The sequence below is a fragment of the Carassius carassius genome, chromosome 9, assembly GCF_963082965.1.
Source record: "Carassius carassius chromosome 9, fCarCar2.1, whole genome shotgun sequence".
Taxonomy (NCBI): domain Eukaryota; kingdom Metazoa; phylum Chordata; class Actinopteri; order Cypriniformes; family Cyprinidae; genus Carassius; species Carassius carassius.
The window spans coordinates 22029115-22048171 of NC_081763.1; the positions used below are offsets into that span (position 1 = coordinate 22029115).

At 38.8% G+C, this 19057-nt stretch overlaps 1 protein-coding gene across 1 annotated transcript; it reads left to right on the plus strand.

Moving 5' to 3' along the window:
- Positions 1–10059, plus strand: LOC132149307 (protein Wnt-9b-like). Its single transcript, XM_059558440.1, has 4 exons — positions 1–154; positions 1224–1477; positions 4184–4449; positions 6870–10059. Exons 1-4 carry the CDS (start codon positions 69–71, stop codon positions 7338–7340), a joined length of 1077 nt encoding a protein of 358 aa, XP_059414423.1. The 5' UTR covers positions 1–68; the 3' UTR covers positions 7341–10059.
- Positions 10060–19057: the final 8998 nt, after the last annotated feature.

Here is a 19057-nt window from a genome sequence, read left to right on the forward strand (position 1 = left end):
CTGTCCAGCACAACAGGGATTTCAACACGGACAGATAGCGCAATGAAGAGCAGCGTCGACCCGTCATCATGTGCACCGGGCTTCCGAGGACTGCCTGTCCGCTGCGACTTTTTGCCCTCTGCATCCTTCTCTCCCACGCAGCAGCCTATTTCGGGTCAGCAAAGACTTTTATGTCCTCTGTCATCTCGGAATTAATTGAAACAGCCTCTAAGTGCGTTATTGCTGTATTTTACACTGAATATAATCATTTTAGATTGCGGCAACAGGTGGAGATATTTGGTGATGTTGGATATCCCATGCGCAATTACGCATATCTTGTATGTTTAATCATGTTTAAAACCTACGTTGCATTTTGTCTGTAACAATCAAATGAGGCAATAATAAATAATTATTTGTTGAAGGTGGTATTTTAAAAAGATCTAAAGTTATTTCAATGTGTAAGCTTAGACTTTTTTTTTAGCTACAAGTAACACCATTATCATTTATATATATATATATATATATATAGTTTGATGTATAATGGTATATATAGTTGTTGTTTCGATTATTGCAGTTGAGCGCAGTGCAGTGTATAGATCCAGATGTTTTCTGATGGTTTGGCACCGCGTCCTTACCCTCGCACTACCTGATAATTAAGATCTTTCTGGCTTACGTTCATAGGTAGTTGCCCGATGGTTTTTATAATAAGAATCATATAAACACGTAAAAACACTGTGCAATGGGCTTTATTTAAGAGTGCTTAAGTTTGTTAAGAGCCACAGTAGCGTTTTAAAAAGCCAAGGGCGCTCGATAGCCTACTGAGTGACTGGGGAAAGAGCACGTGCAGTTTGGTGCATTCTCTATTCAAACACGACTATTCAAATAAGGTATTTAAACATATTCAAAGTACATGCGCCATCACTCGTGCATTCTAGAAAAAAAGTTAATTTGCTGCCTTAAGTTTTCAAATACAGTAACTTTAGTGCCAAAGTTTAAACTCTTGGAAATTGGGGTTAGATAAATAATTGTGACAAGTTAAACTGAAACAAAGATGTTTCATAACATTATGATGAAAACGTTTTACACTTTATGTGATGTTCTAAAAGGTCTTGAAGGTCTATTTTAGTGTATAAATGTATGGATGGAGTTTGTAAACAAATCAAAATGAACCCACCGCTGAAAAAATAAATGAATGGTTTAAATGTAAAGAGTTTCAGTGACTGTATTGTGCATGTTGTCTTTAGCCTTACAGGTCGCGAGCCCATGGTTTTTCTGGCCGGTCCATTTGCCAACGAGCCTCCGAACAGTAAAGCGCACCTGAAGCAATGCGAGCAGATGACTTTGACGCGCCGGCAAAAACGCTTGTGCCGGCGAGAACCTGGGCTGGCGGAGACTTTGAGGGAATCTGTCCGTCTCAGCCTCCTGGAGTGCCGCTATCAGTTCCGCAACGAGCGCTGGAACTGTAGTATGGATGGCCGTGGAAGCCTTTTAAAACGAGGTACGATGTGATACCAATCGCACAAAATAGGTGTTCCAATCTTTCTTTTTTCTTTTTCTTTTTTTTTTTTTTTTTTTTTACAAATGTTAGAATGTAGCTATGACAGGGTTGACAGTTCATCAATTTTAGCCTTGCTCTCAAGGTCATGAAATTATAAGCTGTTGTTTAGGAAATTGTTTGAAATGTTAATATTTTTTTCTCTCTCAAATAAAATATGTCCACTAAAATACATGAATTTAAAATCCACAAAACACAATTGTATAATTTGCTGTTGGGTAGCCTGAAATAAGTCAGTAGGCCTACTTATTTGTCAGACAGGGAATGCTTTAGCATTAACAACTATGCAGAAACCTCCATGTGGTGCATGCTTCCAAGTTCCAAACGAACATGTGCGTAGTGTGCAGGATGTGAATGTGAAAGCCATGCGTAGGTCAGTCCGCTGGTAATTAGGGACTTGGGAAGTGCGGAATCCCTGTGCGGTGAGGCCTCGCGGGGCCAGTTGAAGTATTTTTATCTCGCGGAAAAGCACCCAGTTCTCAGAGGAAAAGGGCGGCTTGATCGAGCGCTTTCATCTGACAGAAAAACTTAGTCAAAATAATAATGGATTGGATCAAAATACACGCCTTGTCTCAGCTCTGATCTAAGCAAACAAACAATAAGAAGAGGTTGGAAGGAGGGATTATGGTTAAAGGATCGTGACAAAACACTGCACTTAACACTTAAAGGGTTAGTTCGCCCAATTTGCTAAATTATGTCATTAATAACTTACCCTCATGTTGTTCCAAACCCATAAGACCTCCGATTATTTTTGGAACACAGTTTGGAACACGAAAATACATTTTGGTCCAAAAATAGCAAAAACTAGGACTTAATTCAGCATTGTTTTCTCTTCCGTGTCTGTTGTAAGACAGTTCAAAACAAAGCAGTTTGTGATATCCGGTTCGCGAACGAATCATTCGATGTAACCGGATATTTTTGAAACAGTTCACCAAATCGAACTGAATCATTTTAAACGGTTCCCGTCTCCAATACGCATTATTCCACAAATGACTTAAGCTGTTAACTTTTTTAATGTGGCTGACACTCCCTCTGAGTTAAAACAAACCAATATCCCGGAGTAATTCATGTACTCAAACAGTACACTGACTGAACTGCTGTGAAGAGAGAGATGAACACAGAGCCGAGCCAGATAATGACTCGTTCACGAGTCAAGAACCGTTTCTGTCAGACGTGTCCAATTCGAGAACTGAGGAGCTGATGATACTGCGCATGTGTGATTCAGCGTGAAGCAGACCGACACACAGAGCGTCTGAACTGAACTGATTCTTTTGGTGATTGATTCTGAACTGATTCTGTGCTAATGTTATGGGCCCAGGTAAACCGAAGGCTTGCAGTCATCACCAATGACGCCATTACGTCGAGCGCAAAAGAACCGGTGAACCGTTTTCTTCAACCGGTTTATTGAATCGAACTGTCAGAAAAAACTACTGGTGATCTGAAAACCGATGCAACCGGTTCTTGACTCGTGAACGAGTCAATCTTTTGTTCGTTATCTGGCTCGGCTCGGTGTTCATCTTCAGTTCTCTCTTCACAGCAGTTCAGTCAGTGTACTGTTTGAGTAATTGAATTACTCCGGGATATTGGTTTGTTTGAACTCAGAGGGAGTGTTAGCCACATTAAAAAAGTTAACAGCTTAAGTCATTTGTGGATTATTGCGTATTGGAGACGCGAACCGTTTAAAACGATTCAGTTCCATTTGGTGAACTGTTTCAAAAAGATCCAGTTACATCGAATGATTCGTTCGCGAACCGGATATCACAAACTGCTTTGTTTTGAACTGTCTTACAACAGACGCGGAAGAGAAAACAATGCTGAATAAAGTCGTAGTTTTTGCTATTTTTGGACCAAAATGTATTTTCGATGCTTCAAAAAATTCTAACTGATCCTCTGATGTCACATGGACTACTTTGATGATGTTTTTCTTACCTTTCTGGACATGGACAGTAGACCGTACACACAGCTTCAATGGAGGGACTGAGAGCTCTCGGACTAAAATCTAAAATATCTTAAACTGTGTTCCAAAGATAAATGGAGGTCTTACTGGTTTGGAACGACATGAGGGTGAGTTATTAATGACATAATTTTCATTTTTGGGTGAACTATCCCTTTAATTGGAAAAGTTGGAGCTAGTTCAGTGTTTAAATGTAAGAGAAATCCATTTTGCAGGCATGATAAGGGAAGCATTTTCGTTTAAAATCTACATGAAGTGAGTTTTAAATTTATTAATGTGGTAATAGAAATGTACTATTTTAAAAGAAACAATAACGCATAGAAACAGATCCATATTTATATTATTGTGGACATGCCTATACTCATCCATTTTGTTATCAGTAATTGGTACTGTTTGAGATTTGCATTATTTGTAATAAGTGATGATTATTTTTATTAATATTCCAATTAGTGCTTAGTATTTAGCTTGTCATGTGGACTCAGCATGTCGCCCCACTGAGGCGATTTATAACATATAAAATCTTTTATTACGTTACTGATATGACTGGAGTGAGTCGTCATCTCATTTCAATGTAGCCTACGTGATTCAAAACATATTTTTCAAAAGCACAGATGTTTTTACGTGTATACTTTTTAATGTGTAAAGAGAGATGTTCACATTTAGCACATTTGCTCATGAATGCATCACTTCATCAGGCTTTAAGGAGACGGCTTTTCTGCACGCGGTGTCATCAGCAGCGTTGTCTCACGCGTTGGCCAAAGCGTGCAGCTCAGGGCGCATGGAGCGCTGCACCTGCGACGATTCTCCTGGTCTGCAGCAGCGCGAGGCCTGGCAGTGGGGCGTATGCGGGGACAACCTCAAATACAGCACTAAGTTTCTCAAGAAATTCTTGGGGCAAAAACGGGTCAGCAAGGATCTGCGTGCCCAAATCGACGCTCACAACATTAACGTCGGCATCCGGGTAAGAAGCAAGATATTAACATAAAAAAAAGAAAATAATCAAGATTAGATAAGGTTACAAAAGGGGTTTTCGCTACAATGCCATAGAAGAACAATTTTACAGAGAATATTACAGTTGTATGCAGATTTAAAAAAAAAAATTAATAATCTAAAGAACCTTTTCTTGGGAACCATATATGCAAATATGTTATCTTTATTTTAAAAAGTGTTCAGGGCACATTCTCCTCTAAAACTCATAGAAGAGAACATCTGTAAGGGTTAACTGTCTCACACCTTCCCATCCTCTCTTGGTTGATGTGGTGCAGTCTTATAGTTTATTGTAGCCCAAAGGAGAGTTCAGTGGGTGGGTGAGGCAGGTAGGTGAGCAGGTATTGGCCAGCTCTGTGGAGCCAGGTGTTCCTTCCCCTGGTCCAGGCATGACAGTGCTTGCTGTGGGGACCCTCTTCAAAATTAGAGGTCTACCATGAGGGCGATTATACAGAGGCCTCTGTAATATATGAGCATTTTTTCAACCTACTGTATGCCTCCCACTCTACAAGTCTCACTGCTGCCACTGCCACCGTCGCCGCCACTCTCCCATAACTTTCATAAACATTCCTCGAAACAGTTCTGTTACCAGGAGACTGAAAGCCTCAGGGAAAGACAGAGAAAACGAAAAAAGGGGAATGTTTATGAGGTTCACAGAAAGAGTAAGAAAAGAATAGCTGGACAAACTCGGATCTTATCTTATCAGTCTCCGGTTTTGTTGTTTTCCACAGTTGACACCTCAGGCCACAGATGGCGGTTAACAAAAACAAGCAAAGGTGGCTGAGGTCTTGTTTTCCCTTCTTTCAGATTCTCTCCGTTGCTTCTCCTCTGTATTGCTCAGGTGGCCCTGGGGTGGGAGCTCATACCTGTGTAGGGTGGAACACGCCCATCGACCATTTGACCTCCCCATCTCACCCTGGGCACTTTATGATAGACTAAACAATGAGATTTGACTCCCAAACTCAGAATGCCAATACTTCTAAATTGAAAATAGAGAGTGAGAGAGCATCAGTTCAAAGATGGAAATGTGCTGATCTGAGCATAGATCAGGGATGGTGGTCTTCAAGAGGTGCAGGTCAGAGTTGGAAGACTGCCAGCTCAGGCATTCCCCCTGCATCCATCATCTACACCATGTTAACCCAATGTTTTTAACTCAGGGCTATGGAGTCTTAGTATAAGCTGAATTACTTGAACAATTTTGGATAACATGCTGTCCCACTTTTACAATTTCCCTCCCCATTTTAAGATAATCAAAACCAGTGTATTCAGGTGACACTCCCAAACATGTAAAATAGTTCTTTCTAGGCCAGTGGTTCTCAATGCTTTGGACTCCAAGGCCCATAATTGTCCAATATTTGAAGGCAAAAAAAAAGAAGCAGGCCAAAGCATGCACATCAATCTAAACTGGATGCTCGACCAAGAAACAAGCGGTAAAATATTTAAATGTAAAGTCGGAAACACCAAAGCTCCAAAGGTATCAAAACTTTATTATTTAAAAACTACCGAATTATGTGACGTTTCGAACACGCAGGCTCTTCATCAGACACAGTCTATTATAGTTTTTAAATAATAAAGTTCTGATGCCTTTGGAGCTTTGGTGTTGTGACTTTACATTTAAATATTTTTCCAATATTTGAAGGCCCCATAAATTTTTTAGTTGTTCATAATTTTTGACTAAGGATTAAGGAGAAGGATTTAAAAATATATATTTGAACTCAAAATATCTAAACAATTAAACATTTTAGAGCTTGGCATAACTAGTAAAATCTATATTCATTTATATATTCAAAGCCCATGGAGCTTTAAGATTTTAATTTACATGACTTTTTACATGACAAGGTATAAAAAATATTCTTTTAAAACCTCATTTATACCAGTTTTCCAAGGCCACGGGAATCCGGATTCCTTAAAGAAATAACTGTTGTTGAGGTGTGAAATAAAATAAGAAATAATTTGAAGTTTAATTGTCATTTTGAAGCCCCCTTGGAAGTTAATCTTGGCCCCTCGGTTGAGAACCACTGATCTTACACCGAAGCAATATGAAACAAATGAAAATAAATCACTAACAAAAAGGTCTTTTCACACCAAGAGTGAAACCACTCATGATTTGTGTGTTAATCTTGAGTATACTCTTGTGAATCTCGAGTATACTCTAGTGAAACTCACAGTCATTTTTAAGCTTTGTTTCTCTTTAAAGTCTTCTTCAGTACCAGATATCCACGTGGAAGGGTCATAGCCAATCCAAAAAGTGAGACCAAATTTCAGCATCCCATATCGAATCCTCTCTTCCTCGCCTCAGATTTCTTAGTTTCTGTCTCATTTTCACAGGATCATAGTGTTGTATTTGGCGTACTGTGTTCATGTCTTCACCTCCGTCTTTTCTTTTCCTCTCAGGCGGTGAAGAGTGGTCTTAAGACTACTTGTAAATGTCATGGTGTCTCCGGTTCATGTGCTGTGAGAACATGCTGGAAGCAGCTCTCCCTGTTTCAAGACACAGGCCACCTGCTGAAGTTCCGCTATGACACAGCCGTTCGAGTGCATAGTGTTACCAATTCCGCCACTGGGGAGAGCGAGCTGGCAAGCCCATGGCGTCATAGCAACACGGGTCCCCGCCCACGACACACCGAGCTGGTATTTCTGGAGGAGTCGCCCAGCTTTTGCAGGCCGTCGCGTTACTCGCCCGGGACGGCTGGCAGACCATGTTCAAAGGACACCAGCTGCAGCAGCCTGTGCTGTGGACGGGGCTACAACACGGCCCTCCACCTCACCACCCTCTCCTGCCACTGCCAGGTCCGCTGGTGCTGTCAAGTCGAGTGTCAAACCTGCCTCCGAGAGGAAGAGGTCTACACCTGCAAGAAACATTGATAAGAAGGAAACTGAGAAGAAGAAGTGGAAAGTGAGGAAGCTTGAGGATTTTAAGGCATCTACTAGACATCTGGTAGAATTTTGAGAAGTTTGGAGGTTGTGATACAGGTTGTTCCGAACAAAAGTTTGGGAGGAACATGTTCATTTAATATGACCAATTGGTGCCTGAAAAAGCCTACAGTATGACAGTTCTTCCAGCATTCCTCCATTACCCCAGCTTCTCCTTCTTGATTGGTTAAAGTAGTCTAAAACCAGTCAAGGAATTCCTAGGAGTTCCTACTTTCGGGCTTGGGTCAAGTCTCCAGATCAAACCCTTTAACATGGACAGCAAGACAAATATGTATACCTCCTCTCCATAAAAGATTATGTGAACTTGTGAAACAAGTGTGGACAAACCTGGCCATGGGTCCCAGAGTTTCTAGAATGAAAATTGCTCTTCTGCTGTCAAGGAACCCGAATAGGACGTTTCATACGTTTCCCAGCTTCTCACACGCAGTGGAGGTTTGAATTGAACCAGACTACTCTTTTCTTCTGCAGTGATAAACCAGCCTCACTGGGAGCTTGCCTGTTGAACGGTCTGTGTTGATTGCACACTTATGGAAATGGACTAGTGATCTGCAAGGTTTAGTTATACTCAAACTAATAGTTGAAAGAGAGATGGCAGTCTGCTCACTTACATTTCTGACTGCTCATCTCTCTACCTGCCTATAATGTACATGCATATCTCTCTGTTGCTCTGAGAGTCCACTTATGGCTTCAAAATATACTGAGAGTATGAAGCACTTATGAATGCATTTATCTGTGAATAGTCATTTATATGTAAGGAAGAAAGTACATGCATCTGTTATGGTATTCACAGTTATAATGCTTAACAAAGACATTACAAATACTGTATATTGTGTGTGTGTGGGGGGGGGGGGGGGGGTTATGCTGATAAACTGGAAATCTACTGGGAAACAGTCTGATTCATAGACTTCTAATGAATGTTAGAGAAAGTTATATAATCAGAAATGTTATATATATATATATATTTAATGGCCATTAAATGGCTGATAGGAATGTATTCATTAGAATTAGATAAAACTGATCAACTTCTGCAACTTCATGTATACTTGCTGGTGTATTCCAGACTGCATTCATTTGCCACATTGCTGCATGATGTAGAAGTATGTCAAAAACACAAGCATTAGGGATCGACCAGAACAAAGCGTGTCATTACAGCATGACCCAAACATCACCTCTCCCTACAGCTGCGTATAGTGTGTGCAAACATCTGGGCTTCTGAGTATGTAGTTTCTATTCAGTTTCCCATCAAGGGGTAATGAAAGTGAGTATGTCCCATCCAGAACAAAAGGAAAACATCTCCTTCCCTAGTAAGCAAGGCTCTCTGGCCTATAAAGTCCGTAAGCTCTTTCATGTGTGTGAAGCCTTTGACAAACTCCATTCCAGTCCCTTATTAGCCCATTACCAATCAGAGCAAATACCAGTGCTTTTTCTTCAGAATGTGCCGAAAGCAGAAGAAGTTCAAAGTTGTTATGCTGGATGCCCAATTGAGGCCTTTGTTACAGGGAGACTTACAAATAAAAATAAATAGATAATAGTAATTATATATACTGTATATTTGGTTTTAGCTTCATTTTTTATTCATTTTGCTCAACTCATTCTTGTTTCATTTGTATAGTTCTTATTTAAAAGTATTTAGTTTTTTTTAAGAAGGCCAAATATGAGTGGAAATGTTGAAAATCAGTTGTATAGGTGGCACATTTTGAGACAATGAAGTATTACTCATAAATATTTTCTGTTCAAATGAAACAATACATGCATTTAATCACTTAACAATTGAAACTCAAATTTGAAGTATGTGAATGTGAGCATGTTCTTGTCTACTTGTTTGTGTGTGTGTGTGTGTGTGTGTGTGTGTGTGTGTGTGTGTGTGTGTGTGTGTGTGTGTGTGTGTGGTGATTTTGGGAAGGCAGAAAACTGCAGTAAAATTGGCCACATCAATCAAGTGGAAGAAAGTCCAAGCCTTCAGTGACATGTCATTCAGCTGACTTGTTGAACTTGTTGAAGTACATATGCATGTTATGAAAGCTTTCTCCTGAAATTGATTCCGTTTCTATGAAAGAGACTAAAGAAAGAGATTTATCACACTGAGTCAGCACATGCAAATATCTGAAACCCCGGTGGTGGCTGTGAAAATACAAATTAGATAGTTTCCTACTTCTGAGTGTGTGTGTGTGTGTGTGTGTGTGTGTGTGTGTGTGTGTGTGTGTGAGTGTGTTTCTTTGCTGCAACAGCCGAAATGGTAACATTTATAGCACAGATATCTAAATGAACTGAATGAGAAATGAACCCTCTGTCAAACTGTGGGTTATTGAGTCTATGTGTTTGTTTGTTTGTGTTGTCATAGCTTTAACAGTGTAATGTTTCACTTTGTGTTTTCATGCTGGGGATTTTTGCTACTACCTCACCCATACAAAGGGGGGAAATTAAGTACTAAGTAGTTTCTTTTTTTCTTAGATATTTAAGACAATGCTTCTTTTAAAAGCTTTAGCCTGAAATACAGATTTACATTTACTTTTTTCTTTTTTAACTTTTGTGACCTATTTCTTTATTTAAGAACCAATGTATCATATTCAAATAAAACAGTACATTTGTAAAAATGGTGTCTGACATTTGACAACAGATTAAACTCTTTAAATTAAATTTAAAAAGCTGATTTTCTCTCTGTCTCTCACTTTCTCTCTTGCTGTGTTTGCACACCTGTCCAGAGCTCTGCACACAAACACCTAGTTAAATAGCTAATAATGGAGCTGATGGATCCTGACCTACTCTCAACTTGAGCCTCATTCTAATTTCACTCACCCAAAACATATACAAATTGTTGAGCTTGCACATGATGTGCCACAATACATGCACAAACACAATTCCTAAGTAATGGACTCCGGAATCTGGCATGATCCAAGTGAGTGTCTTATAGTTCAGCTACTTTCACTCTTAAAAAATAAAGTTGCTTCAAAAGTTTCTTCAAGGGATGCCGTAGAAGAATCATTTTTTGGTTCTACAAAGAACTTCTTTAAAGAACCATCTCTTTCTTATGTTTTTGGAATCTGAAGAAGCTTCTTTCGCCACAAAGAACCTTTTGTGAAACAGAAAGGTTCTTCAGATGTTAAAGGTTCTTTATGGAACCATTTAGACAAAAAGGTTCTTCTATGGCATCGTGATGCACCTTTATTTTTAAGAATGTAATAGTGTAGCTTTCGAGTAACAAAGGACGTTAGATTAATTCTAGTGTATTGGTTCATTAATTCAGTTCACTTAATTTAGCCAAATTAAACTAAATTAAATTAAATTGACATCCAAAATGTCAATTTTATGGAGATTGTCCATTGTTTGTAAACCCTTCAATACTTTTGAATGAGGGAAAAAAATTATAAGTTGTAATTGGAGCACCCATCATTCATAAAGTGCCCCTTGTATGTTAGTTTATTAAATATTCTGGAATATTCACAGAAAGGAGTGTCCAGATACCATCTGGCCTTGGTGACATCCACAAGCTAACTCATCACAGAACTCATGTTCACATGTACAAAGAACTTTATTATCTGCACATTAAAGCATGTGTGTATTACCGTGTTTGATGCGTTTAAAGGTAATAGCCCCAAAAGTCTCTCCCATTCTCTGTTTAGACATAATGAGAATAATAGTTGTGCTCCATCAAACAAATCTGTGCTTTTACTGTCTGCCCAGATCCTCAACCCAGACCTTGTCTAATGGCTGTTTATCAGTACTTGCCTTTATTAAAGGCACACAGAAAAAGGTTGGAGGTGAAACGGACCAGAGATTTGTTGTTTACAAGACAACAGCCAGGTCATGTGGCGGCTTTGTGAATAAAAGCCAATTTGGTACAAAACCAAAGTCTAAAAACAGTTAACTTAAGCCTCATTGACTACATTTAAACGCGCATACTGATACACGCATGCTTCAACAAAGGAATTTCTAACCCTTGGGGCATGTTAAGGAGAGAAAGGTAGAGTTCAGACAGAAGGGAGGGATGAGTGAGTGAGTGAGTGAGTGAGTGAGTGAAGTGAAGTGAATGAAGTGAGTGAAGTGAGTGAGTGAGTGAGTGAGTGGAGTGAGTGAGTGAGTGAGTGAGTGAGTGAGTGAGTGAGTGAGTGAGTGAAGTGAGTGAAGTGAAGTGAGTGAGTGAAGTGAGTGAGTGAGTGAAGTGAGTGAATGAGTGAGTGAGTGAAGTGAGTGAGTGAGTGAGTGATTGAGTGAAGTGAGTGAGTGAGTGAGTGAGCGAGTGAGTGAGTGAGTGAGTGAGTGAAGTGAGTGCGTGAGTGAGTGAAGTGAGTGAGTGAGTGAGTGAGTGAAGTGAGTGAGTGAGTGAGTGAGTGAGTGAGTGAAGTGAAGTGAAGTGAAGTGAAGTGAAGTGAGTGAAGTGAAGTGAAGTGAAGTGAAGTGAAGTGAAGTGAAGTGAAGTGAGTGAAGTGAAGTGAAGTGAAGTGAAGTGAGTGAAGTGAGTGAGTGAGTGAGTGAGTGAGTGAAGTGAGTGAAGTGAAGTGAAGTGAGTGAAGTGAAGTGAAGTGAAGTGAGTGAAGTGAGTGAGTGAGTGAAGTGAGTGAGTGAGTGAGTGAAGTGAGTGAGTGAGTGAAGTGAGTGAAGTGAGTGAAGTGAGTGAGTGAGTGAGTGAGTGAAGTGAGTGAGTGAAGTGAGTGAGTGAGTGAGTGAGTGAAGTGAGTGAGTGAGTGAAGTGAGAGAGTGAGTGAGTGAAGTAAGAGTGTGAGTGAGTGAAGTGAGTGAGTGAAGTGAGTGAGTGAGTGAGTGAGTGAGTGAGTAAGTGAAGTGAGTGAGTGAGTGAAGTGAGTGAAGTGAGTGAAGTGAGTGAGTGAGTGAAGTGAGTGAGTGAGTGAGTGAGTGAAGTGAGTGAGTGAGTGAGTGAGTGAGTGAGTGAGTGAGTGAGTGAAGTAAGAGAGTGAGTGAGTGAAGTGAGTGAGTGAAGTGAGTGAGTGAGTGAGTGAAGTGAGTGAGTGAGTGAGTGAGTGAAGTGAATGAGTGAGTGAGTGAAGTGAGTGAAGTGAGTGAGTGAGTGAGTGAGTGAGTGAGTGAGTGAGTGAGTGAGTGAGTGAGTGAAGTAAGAGAGTGAGTGAGTGAAGTGAGTGAGTGAAGTGAGTGAGTGAGTGAGTGAAGTGAGTGAGTGAGTGAAGTGAGTGAAGTGAGTGAAGTGAGTGAGTGAGTGAGTGAGTGAGTGAGTGAGTGAGTGAGTGAGTGAAGTGAATGAGTGAGTGAGTGAAGTGAGTGAAGTGAGTGAGTGAGTGAATTGAGTGAGTGAAGTGAGTGAGTGAGTGAGTGAGTGAAGTGAGTGAGTGAGTGAAGTGAGTGAGTGAGTGAGTGAGTGAGTGAGTGAGTGAGTGAGTGAGTGAGTGAAGTGAGTGAGTGAGTGAGTGAGTGAGTGAGTGAGTGAAGTGAGTGAGTGAGTGAAGTGAGTGAGTGAGTGAGTGAGTGAGTGAGTGAGTGAGTGAGTGAAGTGAGTGAGTGAGCGAGTGAGTGATTGACTGAGTGAGTGAGTGAGTGAAGTTAGTGAGTGAGTGAGTGAGTGAGTGAGTGAGTGAAGTGAGTGAAGTGAGTGACGTGAAGTGAGTGAGTGAGTAAGCATATGGATGAATAAATGAAAATTGTGCAGCAGTGAGATCGTTACTTTGTAAATAAGTTACTATTTGACGTTGGCTTCACACAGAAGCAACAAAACTGTAGATTAATATGCTGCTGTGATAAACTGCAGGGGGTCTGTGAGGGATGATACAGCACAAGTTTAATAATGAATCCTAAAGCCTTCATTTCCCCACAGCCATCATCTCACGCACACATCCCCTACAGAGAGGCTGCAACGGGGGAGAGTGTGTGTTACTCAACAAGCGGCTTCGATGTGCGTATTTTCATCCTTATAATTTTTCATTTTAGTTTTATATGCAAGTGCATTTTTCTTTGAGTTGCGGATATTTAAATATTTACTACCTGAGGATGTGTTAATGTGATCACAATGTGTTTGTTATGTAATAATGTTTTGCCTGGTCAGCGAGGTCAAGCAGGTATAGGGCTGTTACCCTCTGGGGACAGGATTATCTGCCATCGTCAGTCTGGATAGAAAACAGACACACACAGCATAAAAATACCAGTTAGCTCTTTGATAAATTAGAAGTAAGTTAATTTTACGCTCATGATAAGATGAAACACTGCAAGCCAGTCATAGACAGTGATATGTAAAAGATTTTTGTTGTTGTTGTATTTATTTATTTTATTCTGGAATACAAAATCAATTTTTTTTACATAAATGAAAGTCAAAAGTGTCTAAATCTACACAGACTTTCATTGTATTAAAAATAAATAACCTCAAAATGTTTCCTTTTGTGTTCCACAGAAGACAGAAATTCATATAGGTTTGGGACAACACAAGAGAGCAAATGATAATAGAATTTTCATTTTTGGGTGAGCTATCCCATTTATTTTATGGGTGAACTAGCACACCAAATGGTTGTTTTCACAGCAATGCTATCGCAGAACCATTTTCGTGTTTCTCAAATAAATTTTAAGTGAACAGTTTCAGTGAATTTTCAAGAACCATTCCATTCCTATTATAAAGAACTATTTAATCATATAAATAATGTTTTTCACTATATATATATATATATATATATATATATATATATATATATATATATATATATATATATATATATATATATATATTTAGAGTGAAAGGTTTCTAATGGATGTTATAGGTGCTTCATGGAACCATAGATGCAAATAGAGAACCTTTATTTTTAAGAGAGTAAGTAGATCACTTATAGTGTATATTTTCATAAATATTACGATATTAGTATATTTTCCGTTGCTTGGCAAATGTCCTTTATCCAAAATGGCTTAGTTTTACATTGATCACTGGTTTATGTGTTACCTATTGGAACAAACTAATGCTTAGCTCCTTAGCCTTGAGCAAGAACACATTTCTATGAATTTGTTACCTTATGTTTTATGAACCCTACGAGACTACCGCATGAAATGCTAAAGAAAAAAGAGTGTTGCATTGTCTGAAAAGTTTCTGTGAGGGAGTGAGGGAGAGAGAGAGAAAGAGAGGTGGACGTTGACACAGGTTAAGAATTTGGAATGTGAAATGAGTAATGTTATTGCTCAACCCACATCACAATGCCTGGAGCTATGAAAAGCTGAGTGCATATCTTCATACCTCCATCCATCCCCACATCTCTGTGTACTTTTTGCATTCTTTATCCCTTCATTTGTCCAGCTGTCTATAATTATTGGTACTGTATCTGTTTTAAGTTAAAGGTTTAATCTAATATCCAGTCCCTGTAGAGTAAGTTATAGAGGGATACAACAGTGGCTTTCAAAGACCACTAATAAGCTGAACAGTCCAACAGGTCTTTTCAGTGTTTTTATGAGTGATATATACCAGCTTGTTGCCTGTCAGGGTTTGCATGTTTCAGACAGACCATTAGTCTTGTTCTAGTGGTGGAGATTTTACTTTTTCTGTCATAGTTATGCCAGTAGGTGACGACAAATGACTCATTTGAATCACTCACTCTACTGATTCGTTCAAAAGACTGATTCAGTAAAGAAGGAAACAGGGAATTATTTTCCTTTGGGGTTAAAAAAAAATAAATAAATAAAAAATACAGTAACTGGCAATATTGGGTCTAAATGTAAGTTAAAATACTGTTTAATGAACACTTAAGAAATGCTGCTGTCACAATTTTGCTGTTGGTCTGAAAATCAGCGTTGCTGTGATTACCTGCAGCATCCTTCCTACAGTTGTGCTATGAGTGAGTTAAAGATGGCATGAAATTAAAACCTCATCTCTTATTTTAAACAATTTGTCAATGCATATGTTTAAAAAAATGTTATTACTTAATCTTCCAGTGAACTAACAATTAAGCATCTTTCTGGTTATGCCAGACTTTTCTAATCATCTAGTCTGCTTAAACCCCGCCTTTTTCTCACAATCAGCCTCAATCTTGCATTATTGTATTTTTTAATAGTCTGTTTCACGGGAACCTTTTCATAGTACCAGAACTAATTGTGGAACTACCCACTACCCACACAGGCACTTGTATCAAATGTAGCACTGCCAGTTGTCGTCCTCCTTTCGATTCTTTCAGTCGCTTTACGTATACGTCGACATTCTATGTCCATTATTGTGAAACCTGTGAGACACAACAACAACACAGCTCCAATCACTGCGTCCTCCATCCTCCTGTTTCTTCTGTTAACTTTGTTGAACACCGCACACAAGATGACATCGCTGTCGACTGGCTTACGTCATGTCCTAGTACACACTGTCGGTGCAAATGCAATCCTTTAATTTGTACTGGGAAATATTTCACACAAAATCGTTCCAGTACTTTAGTACTGAACATTTAGTTCAGGAACTAAAGCGGTGTGAAATGCCGTAGTGACACCTTTCTCAGCCTATTCTTCATTCATTGTGTTTTACGGCCTTGCATCTCTCACTACTTAACAGAGTTTAACCTCATGATCCTGACTGGGTGGCTGAGGGCTGGAAAAACTGCCTTGGCAAAGTGTTAAAGAAACACTGCTGGATTAAAACCCAAAGCCACCCGGCATAAGATTCATTCCACACATATAATACACTACACTGTTTTAAGAGAACTGGAATACCATGTACAACCAAAGATTTAACTAAAAATCACAGAGAATCATATTCAGCACCTGTGCGATCAGATCTAGTATTGGACCTGACTTGACCTCCATTAGCAGAGAAAACAAAAGAGTTTCCCAGACTGATCATGAAGTGAACTGAAGATAACAACAGATAGGAGGCACTCTTCTGTTCACATCAGCTTTCAAAGTTTCATACACACACAAATGACGTTTTCACCTAAACATCTTATGTGATAAGAGCTCTGTGTTGTATGTGAGACACTGCAAAATACACTAGACTGTCAACAACAGTCAGACATATCAGCTGCTGTTTTCTTTCAAATTACAGCATAAAAACACTTATCTTGATTAAAAAATCGTATTATTGTGGCAGGGCTGACACAGAAGAGCGTACACTACCTATGTTCAGCTCATATTCTCCAAAATGGTTGCAAGAGACACGTTATTTTTGTTTTCTTTGCGTACAAAACTTATTCTCTACGCTTCATAATGTTACGGCTGAACCACTGACGGCAGATTGACTATTCTGACGATGTCTTTCGTACTTTTCTGGACCTTGACAGTGTATTTTACTTGGCACTCAGTGGGACAGTCACAACCCTCCTGGTTTTCATCCAAAATATATTAAATTGTGTTCCGAAGATGAACAAAGCTTTTACGGGTTTGGAGCAACATGGTGGTAAGTGATTAGTGACAAAATTTTCATTATGGGGTGGAGTAACCCTTTAAACTCATAAAACAACTAAGACTTGAATTTGACAGAAATACAAAATTCTGCATTAAATATGATCAAATGTACTTATTTTGGTTGGTCACAAGTGCAGTGCATGTTTATAATAAACAGACGGTTATTGTCAGTTGGTGTGGGCGCTAATTTAGTTATCGTTATAGTTATCGTTGTTAATATGAATAGGCCTTTAGTCTTTTCAGTGGTAAACCCAGGCAGTATCTGTAGACTGTTTATTTATGTATTTCTATTTAAATGATGCTCAGAGTTAAACACATCTACTTGTATTTAAAAGTAATTAGTCAAACTATTTAATAAACAAACATACAGGTTTTGGTGATGTGCACTGTGGACTTGAAATAGTGCTACACTATTGTAATGTAACCTTTTTAACTTTAAATTCTTTCAGTACTGTAAAGTTTTCAGAAAGGTATGTGGGTATCATCATAGATTTGGGTTATTGTTTATGTTTATAATATAGAGACAGAGGGAATGGGTGACATGTTCATCTTGAATATGTGCTGGAGGGTCAAAGGTGCTCGTCTCACAGGTGGTATATGACCACAGGACTGTATGTGTGTGTGTGTGTGTGTGTGTGTGTGTATGTGTGTGTGTGTTCATTACCCACAGCTGTTCTTCACAGAAGTTCTTCAAGTTCAAGATCTTCAAGTTCCTCAAGCTTTAGAGACCCAGACTGAGTGTGAGAGATATGGAGGCAGATGATTTCAATACAAAGTTTGAGGGAAGTTAAAATAAACACTAAATTACTAAAATAATAAATAAATAAATAAATAAATAAATAAATAGAATGCCTTAACTTAAGATTGATGTTGTTGATTTACAAATATAAAATGTTAATCCATTTGGATTACACAGTTTAAGGTAAAATAAAATATAATAATAATGATATTATTATTAAAAAATAAATAAAAAAAATAAATGTAAAAAAAAATCATGACATAGTTTATTAATGAACTATTTCAATAAATGGAGAAAAAAACCTTGGGAGAAACTAAGTTCAGTCGGGACAGGTTCCCCCAAATTCATTTAATTCAGGGATACAGTTGTGGAACAAGCAATGTTCATTTAATTAAAATGTATGAGATTGACACAAATTGGATATATAAACCTGCTCACTGTGTATTTAAAACACATTCAGTTTATTGTTACTATTACAGAAATCTTACGTTTTTTACCTGTTTACAGTACCCTATGACTGACACATATGCATCACATTAAGTTTACTCAGTTTATCATAAAACTGTGTGATCCAAATGGATATAAATTTAACATGCATTGCAAATATATAAATCTTAAATCTATGCCTAAATATGTATTTGAGTGGGCCCACAGTTGAACAATCCACTTAAAAACACAAAGGCAGAATCACAAAGGCTTACAGGTTTTTATTAGTTCTGCAGTACACCTATCATCATCTGAAACACAAGTGCTTTATTCTTCTCTGCAAATAGAGAAACCTCAGAAAACAATAATGAATGAGAAAACAGACATCTGACATCCAAACATTTTTTCCCTGGAGCGATTTCAGCAGCATTCGTGATCCTCTTCATCATGACATCATGGATTGCCACCTTCACCTGCTGTCAAGATAAAAGACACCGACTGCTCTTTCCACCAAACATGAAACTCAAGTGACTTAATTACATATTATTTTCTCTTTATGCGTGAAAAAGACACAAAAACACCTTGTGCTGTATATATATACCACCACTGATCAATAGAGTTGTTGTTATGGTTGCTAAGACTGAAAAAAATAGCAATTAACACACTTTTTGTAGCATTTTTTTATTAATTTATTAGTAAAACAGATCATCAGGGACAAATCAAATCATTGGTACCTGACAAAACCCCCTGCCTCAGGTTCACAGCTGTGTGAGTTTGTGCCTATGTGTGTGTGTGATGGCAGAAGGTTGAATTATACTTAGTTGCTGGAGGACTGATTGCTTTGACATGTGTAACCAACCTTAGAAAATATGATCGAAAAACATCAACCATCCTTATTGCTCTCTATCAACTTTCTCTTCCCAGAGTAATCTCCTCACTTCCATTCCTCATTACTCCTGTCTGCTTATTCCTGGGAAAGTCTCCCTCCCTCTCTCTTTCCCTGAATATCCCTCTTGGCCTCAGGAGGTGTTATGACAGTAAGGATGGAGTGTGTGAAGAGCAAGAAGGAGCATGAAGAGAGGTAGAGCTGGGGGCGAGCTGGATGGAGGGTAGACAGGACTTAAAAAGGGGGGACTGTTTCAGAAAGCTAGCCTGGAGAGACAGA